A 16,380-nucleotide genomic window follows, 5' to 3' on the forward strand; every position below is an offset into this window, starting at 1 on the left:
AAAATATTGACCAAAATATGAGTAAAAATATAGTTTATTTTTCAATAAATGGTGTTACGATAGCACAGGATTATGGATTAACTTTATAATGAGAATCTTTGCATTTCTCAAAGCAAAGTGAATGATAAGTTTGTTGGGACTGAGCAGAAAATACTATTTAAGCTCTAAAATATAAAAAATCAAGTGTACAGCCAATCAGCCTACTGTGCAAAGTAAATGTGCAATACTGATCTGTTCACAACAATTTAATTTTTTCTTTAAAAAATGTAAAGACATTTTACCTTTTGTGAAAAATACATTTGACAAACAGTCATATGAGACAACAGTGGAAAAGGATTAAGGCAATTTAAAAAAATGTTTTAGTTCTGACTAGTAGTTTTCTGGATTTAAAGTCAGAATTCTGACTTTTCTCTGAACTAAAAACATCTTTCCAGTGGCCCTAATCCTCTCCAGTAGGTCATCTAGTGTGAATTGTAAGTAAGAAAGGAGACAACAGGTGTTTGTGATTTTACTTTTTCACATCACTGTTTGTTCAACCTCCCCATTCATTAAAGTAAACCAGTTAACTAAGCAACATATGTGCATATCCTTATTAACTTGAAGAAAAACAAGAGCTCCTGTTACAAGATCTCTGACTTGGTTTACTCAGGTTTGGTGACTTCAGATGTATTTGACTAAAAGAAGCAGTTTAAATCTCAATTAACATTTTTGTCTAATTTGCTCTTGCATCTTGAGCTTGATATAAGCTTTTTGTCAACATCATTTTAAGAGTTTAGGAAAAGCAATTATCAATGATTACCATGAAAAAAAAAGATCTCTGATACTTTCACATGAGTGCTGAATTACAGTTAAAATCAATTTGCTCTGGCTCTTTAATAAGTACCAATAAGTACTAAAGTGTAACAGGGACATAGATCTATTAAAGACACTGAATATAAGGGCAGATGGACTATTTTGGGGGAAGTAAACTACATTTTCACTTCAGATAGATGACCTCTCTACTTTCATACCAGTTGTTCTGTGTGTTTTCAAGTACGACTTATAGCTAGAATAGTTAGGTATCTTTTAACTGTGAAGTTGAACTAATGCAAGTAACATCTTTGTGTGAAGGTTAAACCAAGTTCCAGTGTGAAAGAGTCAGCGTCAGTCCAGATTCTTGGACTCAAATGCATTTGGTTTTATTTTTAGTAGAGGTCGTGTTGCCTTCACTGTATTGGGTAAAATCAGTGGGTGGGATTTCCTGCTGAAGAGGGTGGGTAGTTCCACAGATGTAGGCAAGAAAAGCCCACTTTACGAGCTTTACGCACGGGGCGGGCCCTTCATTCATCCAAGTTGGGGGTGTAGGCCACTCAGTCAAAGACAATCAAAGATGTTTGAGTTTCCATGCGCGGTGACCAGGGAGGTAAAGAGCTGAGTAACATTACCCCTCCTCCAGCCTCAGCTCTACAGGGTGTTTTTGTTTTTTTTAATTCTCATTCGATCACAAGAATCGTTTCTGTTTAAAAAACAAAACGAATTGGTCATGCGATGTGATTTATTTCTGCCGGAGGAAAAAAGGAAAAACTAGATAAGACCTGTTGGCGATGATGGATTACTCGAAGGCGCAAATGGTGAGTGTCGACGGCTAGTACTCGTGTTTGTTACAGTAACAAAGCGAACCACCGATAATGAAGACATTAAGCAGCAACAATTCAGCGAACAGTTCGTCGATCACTTACTGAATAGCATGTTTATTTATATGACGGTGGTTTTTCGTTATTAACCTATGCTCTAAACTTACTTTAATCCGCACTGCTAATGAAATAAAGGTAATTCAAAAATAGTGAAACTGAAGAAAATGTGAAAAAAAAAATCCAAATCGCGTTTAGCAGAGCGAAGACAAAGAAACTTAAATGAGGAACATTTGTTTCCTGCTACTAATTAAATCAGATTTTTTTTTTGTCCTGTTAATAATTGTCTCAAGTCATCAGCGTTGTTTCCCTTTAAACACCATTAACGTGTTTCTGGGGCCCTCTCAGCCCCCCCCCCCCCCCTTTTTCAACACGTTTCACATAAACTCTTATTGGATTGTTAAACTAAAAAACGATACAAATTACATAACTTTATCTACACAATATATCCAGAATCTAAACAAGAATTTGATGAATGTTAATCTGCCTCTTCACGCCCCCACCCCCCCTCCTTTGGAAACCAAAATCAAACTGAAACTGTTGTAAATATTGAAACCTCTGTATTATGTTTCCTTTATTTTCTTCATTTGTTTTTTTTGTCGGTTCTTAGTCAAGCTTGTCAGAGGAGGGCAGTTCAGCTGGGAGTCCACAATTCAGTCCCGCAGGAGTGAAGCTGGAGGCCATGATGGAGCAGCTACAGCGACAACAAGGGGCCAAACTGGAGATGAACCTGCAGGAGAAACATCTCCTGCAGGCCCAGCTCCTGTTCGCTCAACATGCCGCTGCTGCTGCAGCCAGGGCCTCCGGATCCAGACTAGATGCAGCCTTATTCGGCAAAGCAGATGGACAGACTTACCAAGCAGCCCAACAAGCTTTCAACCACCATCTCAGCGGAACCACTCCAGACGACGAAGATGAAAACTCAGATGAGGAGGAGCAGGAAATGGTGGAGCGTGAGGAGAATGACGACGTGGACGAAGACTCTGAGGAAGAGGAGGAGGAGGAGAACGGGCCTCTCCAGCAGGCGAAGAAGGCCAGACTCCAGCAGGCTCCAGGCTTCCCCTTCCCTCCTTATTCTACACCTCAGACTTGTGCTGTGAAGTCTGAATCTCCTCCTTCAGCCATAAAGCAGGAGCATGAAGAGAAGGAGGTGATGTCTCCCACAGGCCACCAAGCCTTCTCATCACCCAGCGGCATCTCAGACTGGAGCTTTGAAGAATCTTTCAAACAAGTAAGTTAACTTCGGTCCCGTATTTTCTTTCTAAAGATGGTGATGTTTATTTCTCATACATAGCAGACAACAGTTTTAATAACTATTTATGAGAGACCTCACAAGATGTTGTCCGAGCCTTCCAGAGATAATGTCAACTCATTCCCCTGTACATTGACTATCAGCAGACCTTTATTTGTATTAGTAGCTTATTTGACCCTTTTTTTGAAGACTTTTAACCCAGGCTGTTATCAGAGGAAATGCGGGAGAGGCAAATGCTGTTGTGTAGACCGAAACAATAACATACTTCACTCTAAAAGATGCATTGTTAACACATTCGATTCCCTGGTATTACATGTCCGACAGAGTACAAGTAAATGTCCCCTTTGCACTTCATGTTTTTTAAAATGTGGCCCTCCTAAAAATATGAATTGAATGGGCCTGAAAAACATTTCTTACAAATGTGGATTGAGAGAAAAGATTTGTCTCTTTCCTTTTTCAGCTACTATGTGTTCTCCCTCTATTATTATCAATTGTTGACTTCCTGCTGAAAGTCAGGCTCACCACTGCTCGGACTGCCCGCCTGTTTTCTCACATGTCGAGTAAAAAGGAGCGTGTCCCTTTTGGCAAGATGCCCATACTTAGATCGCGTTTGATTCCCGGCCGGGCTAGAGATCTCTCCTCCTGCCGTACCTCACCTCATGTCTCACACTTAAAAAAAAAAAACACATTCTTACCACCAACAGCCAAGCTAATTGGTCTTGGACAAGGTCCAATCCTTAAGTGTTCAAAGCGACCTGTTCATGCCTGATAGACGTGGGGTTAAAATGAGAGCAGAGGATTAATGAAGTGGCCATAAGCGTGTGTATTCACGCTCAGTGCTGGTTTTTACTGTAAGGACTTGCATTCAGACTTTTGTCTTACTCTATCAGCCAGATTTCCTTCGGTGTGTTTTTCCAGCAGATATGTATCACTACTTTGTTGAAACAGAGGGACCCCTCATGTTTTTTTCTTCTTCTTTTATGGAGTCCAATCTGATTGGCTCTTCAATGTGTATGTTTCCCTCTAGAAGGCCCCACTTTAGTACAATACATTATGATTAATGAGGCCTGTGGGCAGAGGGACAGCTGGGTTGTAGTGCCTCACAGCATACCAGCAAGCAAATACCCATAAAGTTGACTAAGTGTAGTTTATGAGGTACAGTATTGGCTTTTTTTTGTTTGATATCAGAAAATTAAACATCTCTTGATTATAGTTTAGAGATATTTGATATTTACTTTGACTCTGTTTGCAAAGTTTTAGTAAAAGTTATTCACATATGGAGTAAAAAGGTACTGTTTCTCTTCATGAACATTATTGTTAATGTTTTTTTCCAAGCCTCCACAGGCACAGTTATTCATTGCTGACGTAGCTTTAGCTCACTGGATAGCTTTGCATAATTTAGTGGTCGCTTAGCAACACTAAATGGCAGCTTAATTCAGCTGCAAGTAATCAATACATTATATGGCCACTGCAGTGAGGATGCATTTCCTGTTCTTAGACTAGCACAAAACAACACCGGGGACAATGAAGGACATTTCTTCTTTAGTGAAAGAACAGCAGTGAGTTGTCCTGCTAGAAGTTGTAGAATAACTAAGCTATATGTGTGTAAAATGGTTACGATGCGGAAATGTTTAAAGTGCAGATAACATCTTGATATTCTGTTAGACCAAAGGTTAATGAGAGGTTTGTTGTGTCCCTTTTGTGTAAAGACCTTTTATAAATTCATCACATAAAAATAGGATGCTGTTTAAATTACTAACAAGTAGGAGGAGGCATTTTTTTGACATTTTTACTTCATCATTTTATTTATTTAGTACATTAAAAAAACAGAAATAAATACATAAAACCTTATTTAAAAAAGCTCCTAAGAAAACTGTAGAATACACCAAACACTTATCAAAGTCTTTAAAGCACATACACATTACAGTAATAAAGAATAAGAGGAACACTGAGACGTGTATCCTGAGTTTTCTTTTAATCATGCTTTGTTGAAATAGTATGTTTATGGTTTCCCTTTGTTGTTTCTCCCACTGCTACTGCTTAACTTTTTGAATTATTTCATCAAACTTCTGTGAAGACCGCAGTATCAGCGTCTCCATTGTTCTCCTTTTGTGTACAGTGCAACTGTACGTCCTTAAATATGACATGGGCGGGGATGGAAAGCCCGCTGCATTGTCCTCAGACAGGCTGCTCAAAGCACAGCGAGGGGCCGGATAAATGATCTTGACTTGTTCGGGTGACTAAAGGCTCAATAATTTGATTTGGATTAAATTTTTTCTCCCCCCTGCAGTTACATTGAAACTTTGAGAGGGATTAGTTTTCACTGCTGCTCTGCTGGAGCGGCTGGATTAATTTAATGAAGCTCATTATCGAACGAAAGTTTCTGGATAGTGTGATTTGTTTTTAATGAAGTGTCATTTATGATCCCCACTGGTTGAACAGACACACTCATACAGAACAACTTTGTGTCTGCATGCCATAACACTCTTCTTTTTTTTTTTTTTGTTATTTGAATATGTTAAATAATGTAAAAGGCCAATAAAAGCTGGCCTTTTTCAACAAAACAAAAGAAACCTTTTCCTGACCTACATACTGAATACTATCAGGATTCCCACGGCTGCATGTGTGAAAACTGTGAGCAATTAACTGAAAGCTCTTTGTTAATAGATCCACAGTAGGTCTCACTTGCTCATCAATAAGGGGGGAAGGGTTTTATTCCCATTTGATGATGAAAAGACTTGGATGTTTATCTACCTTCACGTCAATAAGCTTCTGGTGGGGGAGTAGAAGTCTTTTATTAGAAATTCTCGGCTGAGGCCAGCAGATGTGTCACGGCTGAGTCGCATCAGGGGCAGAGTTTTCAGTGAAGAGTGAATACATACAGTCACAGTGTCTTTTTAAGAACGTGAAGACAGAGGAATAGGTTTTATATGCTTCAAGGGGTCGAATCTGCGTTTACAAGGGTCCATTTGAATTTGGATATCCGAACCACGGATATGTTTAACACAAGGTTTAGAAAATGGCAGAGTTTATATAAGAAACAGAAATTAATGTCTGATTTTGATAAGAAATGTACCGTAATATTTGGGCAACTTACGCTGTGTTGCGATTAAGAGTGTGAACTAGCAAGTGACTTTATTAGTCCCAATTATTAATGAACAAATAGTTTATTAGTTAGCTTAAATATAGTGTGTGTTGGCTAACAGTGAGCTAAATTTGACAGGAAAAGATCAACTGTTACAATTTGAAAAAGATAGAACTAATAAAGTTTGATACCATTTATGAAAAATGGTTAATGTGTGAAAGAAGTGGATAATGGACATTAGTTAGCTAAAAGATATCACAAAGATAGCTTTAGTTAGCTTAATTTCGCAACATATTTGTTCAAATGTGGAACTATTTAGGGGCGCTGGTTGGCCTACTTACCTGGTTTCCTGCATCACTGTCCTAGTAAGTAAATAAAGACATTAAAGCCCAAAGATAAATCTAAAAAAAAGTTACTAATAGGCTTAGATAAGGGTAATGACCAATGGTTTGTGACCAATGGTTTGAATGTCTTTGTAAAAGTAATGGATAAAATGGTTGAACAAGTTAGCTTAAAACGATCAGAAAGATAGATAAAAGTTAGTTACACGTGTTGACTTCAATTAAGATATTTATGTTTTTAAATATGCTAAAGGTTCAACTTTGCTAATGCAATGACAAATGATTAGATTATCTATGTTAAAGTAATGATTAAAAAGTTAAATGAGTTAGCTACGAGTAAGGTCGCTAAAAAAGTCAACTGGAAATGTTTAATGGTTAAGGCTAATGCACGTTTGTTAAACATAAAGGGAATAGCTTTCTAAAAGCAAAATATTAAGCGTAACTTTCTAGTATTAGCCTAACTTTAAATGATCAATGGTTGAAATTGTTAAATAAAAGTTATGGATATATGTTGAGGATGGCTCTGCCACTAGAAGACTAAAGTTTAATAAACTATATTTACATTTTCTCAGAACGCTTTAGTTCTAAATAATGCCCAGTTTGAAATCACAATGACCTTTGATAGTGCTCAGACAACACAGGTTGGAAAACCCAGCGTTGTGCATCGTGCAGCTGTGTGTTCATGTCAGCATTTGCTGTTTGAATTGTGTTTTTATTGTAAACATGAGGAGTTGAACAGTTGGAGTGGAGGCCATCAAATTATTAGTTCCCATGTCTTTTACTGCTCAGAGGGTGAAATGCTTTTTTTTTGTTGTTGTTGTAAGATCAGATTAAGTTTCCATGCCAAACATTAAGCAAGTGGGCTAATATGTAAAAGTACAAACTGGTAGCCTACAGTAAAATGCAGAGTTTAGGAAAAAAAATGTCATGGGGGAAGAGTAATGTTTAGACAAACCACAAGAAATGTAATCGAAGCATTGGATTGTGTCAAATACAAAAGCATGTTTGTTGTCTTAAAGAGACATGCTTGTTTTAACATGAAACAATAGCACAGCTTATTGCATGTTCCAAAGTGTCTCACGACAACACTATAAGAAAATGAGTGGGAAAGAAATAGAGCAGTAAAATAATTGAATGTCACAGGGTAAATCTGGATAGGAGGGATATTTGATTTATAAAAAATCCTTTCTGTAATGTCATTGTACGGACAGAGCATTCTGGAGACGAGCGGCATAGGGCCGCTCTGGGGATGCATTAGCAAGACAATAACCGCTCAGCAGGCTTTTCCACACAGTTGCACACACACTGCCCTTCTCTCACATTTTTAACCTCTAACTGTCATGTTAAGGGGGAGGCCATGGAGGAATAACATGTCTTAATAAACTATCTAATGAGCAACAGAGTGTTTGGTAGATCTCCCTTTTACACTGACCAGCTTTAAACTGATACTCCCTATAGAAAAATGTGCTTATATGTATACACAGCAGTGCAGCAGTGCAGGGAAACAGATGCTCACAGTGACCAGCTGTTCAAACTCTCAGTTGTGTCAAATAAAAGCAGGTTTAGATACAGGAGGGGGGAAGGCCAAAGCTATAGAAAGAAGCTTTGAATAAATGTTATCACATTCATTCCACAGTTAGATTTTTGATCACTTTTTATTTCTCCTGTATCTGAATATTTTGTTTTTTGTAAATTTCTCAGGTTACACTTTCCTGTGTCACATGTACTCTCATTTATCGTCTGAAATCAGCTGTTTTAAATTATTTCTTAGATTTGTCAGTGTTTTTGCCACGCTATAACTATTAAATGACAAATTCTTTTCACATAAAAATATAATTTGTTACTAATATTCTCTTTTCTTTTGTGTCTTTACAGAGAGGGGGTGCCGCCTGGCCTGAGGACAATGATGGAGGAAAAGTAAGAGGAGAGCCATCCAGGGACTTTGCCAAGGTCTTATAGATTTTCTCTATTTTTATTTTGCACACAAATATTTCTGATTTGATAGCAGAGTGACAGTTTACAGTCTTGTTGCTGATGGGTCTTTTTTTTTTTCCAACCTTCAGCTCTATGAACTAGATAACGACCCACAAAGGAAGGAGTTTCTTGATCAACTCTTTGTCTTCATGCAAAAACGAGGTGAGAATAAGAGCCGGAGCCTTCTGACTTCAGGAGTCCTTTAGTTCAGTAACCAAGGGAGATTTTCTTGGTCATTCCTTGGTCTTGGTGAAGTTTTAATTAATAATAGCAGTAATTCAACTGCTATTTAATGAGGATCAGGCTTAATATACCTTATATAAATCCCTTTTGTAATGTTTCTGTGTGGGATTACATAAAAATGCAATATTATCTTTTCACCACTCTGAAGTCTCATGAATTCTCTTTTCACATACCGTTTTTGGCGGCCAATAGTTTTCAACAACCCTAGTGCAACCACTTATTACAAAAATGTTTTCAATATTATAATACCAGAAGATTTTATACCGATTAAAGATAAATACATTAAAAGGTTCAAAATGCCATGTTACTTTTTAAAAATGACTTTTTTTTTAGTTTGCCCTTTTTGTTTTTGGTGGATGTTAAATTTAAGTAAGAGACTGACATAGTATTATCAATTATTAAAAAGGGATTACTTATTTCTTAACCCATTGCATTGTAACAAACTTTAAGCTCTACAGGCCTAAAACTAACCCTGCAAAGTATGTCAGTCAAAGTAAAGAATCATTTTGATTTAAGTGTTTTTGTAAATGGGATTTAAAGTGGCTTTAATCCACATTACTCTTTTTTTCAAATCCTAAATACACTTTGATTAAAAAACAGCAATTTTATCAATTAAAGTGCAGTTACAGGCCTAACAGTAAACCTCAGCAGCCAACAATCTCAACTCCTGGGTGCAATCATCATGCCCATGCCAAATGTCTGTGTGCGTGTCTGTGTTGTGTGTTAATCTTAATCACAAAGTAATCTTATTGCTTCGACTGCTTTTTACCCTCCTTCATTAATTGCCTTTAGTCTAAATGGGGATTGTAAGGGTGAGCTGTCAACCCTGTGATTGGCAAACACTGCTGCCTCTAAAATCACCCCTCCCCCCTGCGCTCAAATCAATACAGAGTTGTAGTGGAATTACCCTCAGCACCACCCCCACCCCAACCATGTGAAATAAGCTTCATTAGAGATCCACATAGGTAATATGGATTAGCATGCCCTTTACAGTGATTTCACTAGACCACCATTTCTTCTTCTAAACTTGTCAGGATTATAATTCTGAGTAAATGAGTAATTAGTATTTTTGTTCTTCATTCGTTTAGGAACTCCTGTGAACCGCATTCCCATCATGGCCAAGCAGGTGCTGGACCTGTACCGGCTGTATAAGCTCGTGACAGAGAAGGGAGGCCTGGTGGAGGTTATTAACAAGAAGATCTGGAGGGAGATCACCAAAGGGCTCAACCTCCCCACATCCATCACCAGTGCAGCCTTCACCCTCCGCACCCAGTAGGTGTCTCTCTCTCTCTGTTTAGGAGTTGAAAAGTTTGAAGAAGTTACACAATATTTGTGTTTAAATGGAAAAACAATTATCAAAGGTTGTACAAGCTTTTCACTTTAAGTGCCAACCAGTAAGGTGATTTTGTTCTCCCTACATTACTAGTTAATCATGGGCCCTATTGTCATTTTTTTTATATATAAAGAAATAATTCAAATATGTATTACAACAACAATCCTAAGTGGTTGCTTTGATGAATTGGAGGTAAATAAAAAGTGCTCAAAGTGAACAGGTAGAGTATCCGATGATGTAACTGGTGATTTAAATGTTCATGTTTTATCCAGGTTGTAGTCACATATAAAGCTATACCTGTTTGAACCAGCACATGTGACTCAAATGAGACTTTTCCTTGGCAGGTATATGAAGTACCTCTACTCATTTGAGTGTGAGAAGAAGGGCCTGAGTTCTCCAGGTGAGCTGCAGGCCGCCATCGACAGTAATAGAAGAGAAGGCCGACGTCCCAGCTACACTACGAGCCTGTATCGCTATACCCCCTCCCCAAGCTCTGCCCAACACCCCCTCCTCTCCACACCCCCCATGCAGACCACCCCGACTGGGCACAATGGACTGACGGGGTCTGCCAGCCCAATCCTGAAGAGAAACACAGGTATTGCAGAGTGTGTGGTGTGTTAAAATGTGATGAGCGTGGTGCCCTCTGATTTGAGATATTGTACATTGAAATGATTTCTCTTTGTCTTTAACAAAACCTGATGGTACTTGGATTGCATTTTAAAATGTTTTTTAAACCATTTTGAATTTCAACTTGGTTTGTACAAAGCTCATCACCTGCAACCCAGCAGCCATTTACTGTGGGCTGCCCTGTGATTCAGTGAGGAATAAAAAAAACTTGTGACCTCTAGTGGTCGTCATAATGCAGTGTTTTCATAAAGGAGAGGATTCTTTTTCAGTATGTTTATGAACTGTTACTAATGTATTTTAAATGATTTTTTCTTTGTACAATTCTTCTGATTTCGTGACATCTCTAAAATGAGTTTGACTTCTCTTTTCATCTAACCAGATGAGACCTCGACTCCTGTCTTACCCAGCCGGCTGCCCATGGCTCTGGCACTGCATCAGCAGCAGCAGCAGCTGGCTCAAGCTGCTGCGATGGAGCATTTGAGAGGAGAGAGGAGGGAGCGAGCGGCAGCCGACGGTCCAGAGAAGAAGATGATGCAGCTGGCAGAGGAGCAGCAGCGCCTCATGCAGCAGGCTCTCCAACAAAACCTGCTGGCTTTTGCCTCCCAGTTCAACCCCATGAACCTCAAACTCAACAATGGTCATGGTGAGCTGCCTTAGCTGTTTGGTGTGACACATCTATTCATTACTTAATAACATGATTTAAGGAGAGTCCATTCATTTGAGTATTTTTTTGTTTTTTTTCACAGAAAGCAAACAGGATTTATCTCTGAGTATCTCCACTAATGGAGCAGCCAGTATCAGTGTTTCAGTGGAGGTCAATGGCACTATTTACTCCGGTAAGTGGTTGGATTAGATTGTCTTTGTTCTATAAGTTTCCAATGAAGTGAAAGAGGAAATACATATTTCAATTGCACATGTAGAATTGAAATACTATTTTATGCGAGTGTGGACTTGACTTTTTACTTTATGATATAAGCACAACGAGAATCTAAATTAACTCAGTTACACACCTAACACCAGTTTAAAAAAATATCAGTGTTTGATATGTTTTCTTAAGGAGATGCTCAATCACAGTCTCCTATATGTGTTGAGTGTAAGTCTGGAGGGGGCATATCTAGCTTCGTAGTGTTTTTATGTTCCTGAGGTCTACTGTTCCCAAGCTCCATTTTCTTTTTAAATGATGCATTAAGTAGACTAGGACTGCATCTAACTATTTTCACTATTGATTAATATCCAAACAGTTTTTATTTTTACCATTCAAACCACATTTTAAAGGCCCAGCGACGCTCATTCTGTTACCGTTTGTGGTACAAAGATTTCTCTTGCCATTCTCTCACAATGTAAGCAAACCAAGAATCCTCCTGGAATTAACTTAATTTAACATAAAGGGTTGAAAACAGCCGGACTGTCTCTGACAAGGTAAAGTATCTTCCTACCAGCACCTCTTAACAATGTTGTATCTTGTTACATTTAAATTTTAAGATAACCTAAAAGTAAAAACTACATCTTGAGGTGTTACAGGGGGGATTAAGTTTATTGACTTAGAGTAGTGTCAACCATTTGTTACAAACAGACCAGAAATAATTTGTTAATGAATGAGATTAGAGGTGCTGGTAGGCAGATTTGTTACCTCTTGACAGAGCCATGCTGGCCTGATGGCTCTAGCTTTATAGAGTGCCAACGTCGGAGAAGTAATGATCTTCTAATCTAACTCCTGGCAAAATAAAACAAATAGATTCAGAACATTTCCAGAACGATCGCCCCGATATTATTGTATTGACTCTACTTTGTAACAGTTGTTTCATGGTGTGCACTGCAGTGCTGAATTATTTTGCTCTTTTGTAAACCAGTACATGATGGCAATAAGATCCATCCCTTTACTTTGTTAAACATGCCAAATTAGTCATATGATAAGTGTTTTTCAATGCTAACTGTATTAGAGATGTGATTCTTTCGGATTAATCGTAATCCCAGATTCTCCGACATGAAGAGGTGACAAACATGAATTGTGGATATCTGCAAAAACACATTTTTAATGAAGTGTTCTCTGTGTCTGCTTTTGCAGGAAAGCTGTTTGCCCAGAAGTCGGCTTCTCCCGTGGTGTCTCAGGCTGTAACTATGGCAGGAACCAGCGGCTTCAGTGCCCTCTCCTCCTCTCATAGTCCATTGTCTTCATCATCCACCTCTTCAAAGGGACCAAATTAGGACTCATTGGTGTTTAGATTGGTTCTGAGCAAAAATGAAAACACAATATACCTCTCATGTCAGAAAGTACTGTATGAAATCTTTGGAAAACCAACCGCAATTTATTTTTCTAACATTACCTCAGCTGTGTAGTATGCCTAAATGGACTCCTCAAAAGCTTCCTAATTGACTGTAATGTCGTTTCAGATTTCGAGTAATCCGTAGTGCCTGTTGGCAGCTGAAATGTAGAGGCATTCATGTATAAAGGGCTTTACAGAGTTTGTCCAAAAGTGTCTTCAAAAGGGGAAGTGCTCAATGACGACCAATACTTAGCCCCTTCTGTTGTCACTTACATTTATCATTATTTACAGTAGCTGCCTTTTTTAATAGTAGAACAACAATGTTGCCAAAGTGCAGCTGACAAGACCAAAAAGCCTTAGCATAGTGTCACAGTTCATGTCTGTGACCAGTTTGGATGGATTTTGTACTTCTCTTGGTAATCGTTTGAGTTAAAGCTCGTAGTTTAAACTTTTCCCCGCATTACAATCAAACTGAACTAAAAAAATATATATGTTAGAAGGCTTGTTAGATTTTTTTTTTAATGTTTTGCATTGTTTTATTTTACATTTTTATTTAATAATTTTCAGGATTACAAAACATTTATCATGAAAGCTGTGATTCAAAGGCAAAATGTGAGCAACGTAGTTTATCTAGAATATAAGTGATACAAATTTACCTCAATACACTTTACAAAGTGGCAAGATTTTTTTTCACTCAGGAAAGACTCATCACTGTTATATTAGAGCTCGTAAAATAATGCTGTGTTGTGTTTCTGTAAACACAGAGAATGTACCGTTAATGACCTCAAGCATTTGACACACTGAAACAGTGCTACCTCACTTTTCTTGAGAATATGCAATACTTAATGCAGCATGTGTTTATGAAGCCTTCTGTTGAAATATACTGTATGTGGACAATCAAGAAGACATATCATTGAAAACATGTCTTGGTATTTGACTGGCATATTTCTTGGACATGTGGCCATGAGAAATAAACAAATCTTGTGTTGAGTACCAAACAATTGTATTTATGTAAAGTCAACGTTACATTTTCAAATCCACTTCATTGTTTGCATTTTGCAACTACTATATAGTTTAGTCAAAATATCAGAATAGCCCCACAGAATCTTTGCTCTTCTGTCGTACTAATTGTATGTTTATTCAGATTAAAAGCAAAAATATAGCGGTCATCTTAAAGTTGCTTTAAGCATGAACACATCCTGAAATGATAAAAGAAACATTCCATACCACATTTGAAAATATATTTAAAGTTAATTTATTAACTTGATCTCCAGCAGCAGCTGAGTTGAGATAGTTTTGTCACATGTGGCCTATTGTTCTAATTGTCAATAAGAAGAATTATGAAGTGAAGTGTTAAAGTCAGTTTAGTACAGAGCCCCTGAAGTTTTAGCAGTTATACTTAAACATTACCTGACGTAAATGTAAACACTGAGTTTTACTTGAGGGGTGAATATTAAGGGTACTTAAATGAAAAACTCATGTTCACATGTTTGTTTGTGTACATGTTTATAAAGTATGTTACAGTACAATTTGATAACTTGTAGAAACTTGTTTGAAAAGTATTTGACTGAAGTGCTAAGACAAACCTAACTTATTTACACTCGTATTAATATGTAGGCTATGTACATAATTATCTTGTGCGCACCACATAATTATCTCTTGCACACAATACATATATATATTTTTTTACTTTCTGGGACTTCAGGGGCTCCACAGTTTAGCTGTTGGAATCCAGGAACATATCTACGATCATCTGATCGAAATTTTGCCTTTTTATATACATGTATGAACCGACGTGTGTGCTAGTGAAGCTAACTCTGATGAAGTCTCTTAACTCCAACTTCATTCTCCCTTCTCAAGGTGCTAGCCAGGCTGTAAAGAATGAGTCACAAATGAGAGGATATCTCCATCGGACATCCTTAAGCATGAACCATTGACTTAATTACGTTCTCTAAAGTTGGCAGTTGCTCACAGATTCTATCTAACCATTTGTCAAGAATGCTGGTTTCGAGTTGCCTCAGTTACTATTGAAACTAGGGCCAATTTGGCATGACCATGTCCTGAAAATGTCTATACGAGTTTGATATCTTTTCATTATTAAGATCTCTTTTACCAAGTACACCAAAAATAAAGTGTATCTGGTTAAACCCATAAGAGGATGTAATCCAAAAAACACATTGCAAACAGATGTTTAAATAACCTCTTAAGGCTTTTCTGACACGAAGTGGAAATGTTAGACCCCTTTGGAGCAGTAGCTTGTAGCACAATCCATTACATTACCTATTGCCACTTGATGGCACTTTAATGATTAATGAAAATCTTGACTTATATGATTGTGTTCAGGCTGGGGCCCTTATCATATAAGTCAAGATTTGGTCGTATTAGTGCATATACAGGTGATTTATAAAGTACTCCCTGTTTCAAGGGGAAAATTGCTAATTTGAATTCTTGCCATGGCCACGTGGTTTGAGTTTTGTACACTTTACATCGTTGAGGTCTCCTCTAGCTGTTCATTAAATTTGAGCTTGATTAGATTTATCACTTAGGACGAGTTAATCAAAGTATGACCCCTGGAAACAGGCAAAAAATTGCCCTCCAACTCCAGGCACAGCATTGGCACTGGGATCGATGATCGACTTTGTAGTCATATCATCCAATCTGCGGTTGTATGTCTCAAGGCCTCAATTGATGACTCATGAAGGGAAAGGTCTCGGCTCAGTCGGTTCTCAGCAAGGCTGGAGGCTGCTGACGTGGACGGGGGATATTGTTGGGCAGTGGAAAGAACACTTTGAGGATCTCCTGAAGCCAACCAACCAGGTCTTTTGATGAGAAGGCAGAGTCTAAAGATCCAGGGGAACTCAACTCTATCCCTGGCAAAGGTCGCTGAGGACCGTAGTCAAAAAGCTCCTAGGTTGCAAGATGCCAGGTGTGGATCAGATTTGCCTTGAGATGATTAAGACATTGTTGGGATGTTTTGTCTGACACTTATCTCCAATGTTGCATGGACGTCTAGGGCAGTGCCTGTGGAGTGGAAGACTGGGGTGGTGGTCCACATTAAGGTGGCCAGAGGGTGTGCTCCAACTATTGCTCACACCGAGGGAAGTTTACTCTAGGGTGCTGGAAAGGAGGGTCCGGCTGATTTTTAAATCAAGAGTAACAATGTGCCCAATCCTGCCCCGTGGATCAATGGCCCAACTTCCCTATTGAAAGACTTCCTGAGGGAGCGTGGGTTTTGCTCATCCAGTCTACATGTGATTGGTGGAATTGGAGTAGGCCTACCATCATTCTCCTTGGGGGTTCATGTGGGGAATACTGCAGGAATATGGGTTTCCAGGGCCTTTGCTATAGGCCATCCAGTCCCTGTATGACCAAAGTGAGCGCTGTGTCCACATTTCCGAAGGGTTTCCAGTTTGGGAACCTTAAATCTCAGCTTTTTGCAGATGTTTTTGCAGCTGTTTGGGCCGGTTTTCAGCCGAGGTGTAGGCAGCACCTTCAAGTCCAAGGCCCTAGTTCTCTCCTGTAAAACAATGTTTTGCTTCCTCTCTAGGTGGGATGTGAGTCTTTGTCCAGATGAAAGAGTTTAAGTATCCT

The 16,380-nt window shown here is 38.5% G+C and overlaps 2 protein-coding genes across 2 annotated transcripts in view; both read left to right on the forward strand.

Moving 5' to 3' along the window:
• Nucleotides 1-1,303: 1,303 nt before the first annotated feature.
• On the forward strand, nt 1,304-13,809 carry LOC132972650 (AT-rich interactive domain-containing protein 3B-like). Its single transcript, XM_061035636.1, has 9 exons — nt 1,304-1,610; nt 2,281-2,901; nt 8,224-8,298; nt 8,412-8,484; nt 9,654-9,837; nt 10,243-10,493; nt 10,905-11,168; nt 11,272-11,361; nt 12,591-13,809. Exons 1-9 carry the CDS (start codon nt 1,584-1,586, stop codon nt 12,728-12,730), a joined length of 1,725 nt encoding a protein of 574 aa, XP_060891619.1. The 5' UTR covers nt 1,304-1,583; the 3' UTR covers nt 12,731-13,809.
• Nucleotides 13,810-16,218: 2,409 nt separating this feature from the next.
• adal (adenosine deaminase-like) overlaps nt 16,219-16,380 on the forward strand; it is a 39,221-nt gene continuing 39,059 nt past the window's right edge. The window contains exon 1 of the mRNA XM_061035658.1: nt 16,219-16,224. The gene's annotated coding sequence lies outside the window, so the exon portion shown is untranslated. The remainder of the gene's footprint in view (nt 16,225-16,380) is intronic.

Source organism: Labrus mixtus, chromosome 4 (genome assembly GCF_963584025.1).
Source record: "Labrus mixtus chromosome 4, fLabMix1.1, whole genome shotgun sequence".
Taxonomy (NCBI): domain Eukaryota; kingdom Metazoa; phylum Chordata; class Actinopteri; order Labriformes; family Labridae; genus Labrus; species Labrus mixtus.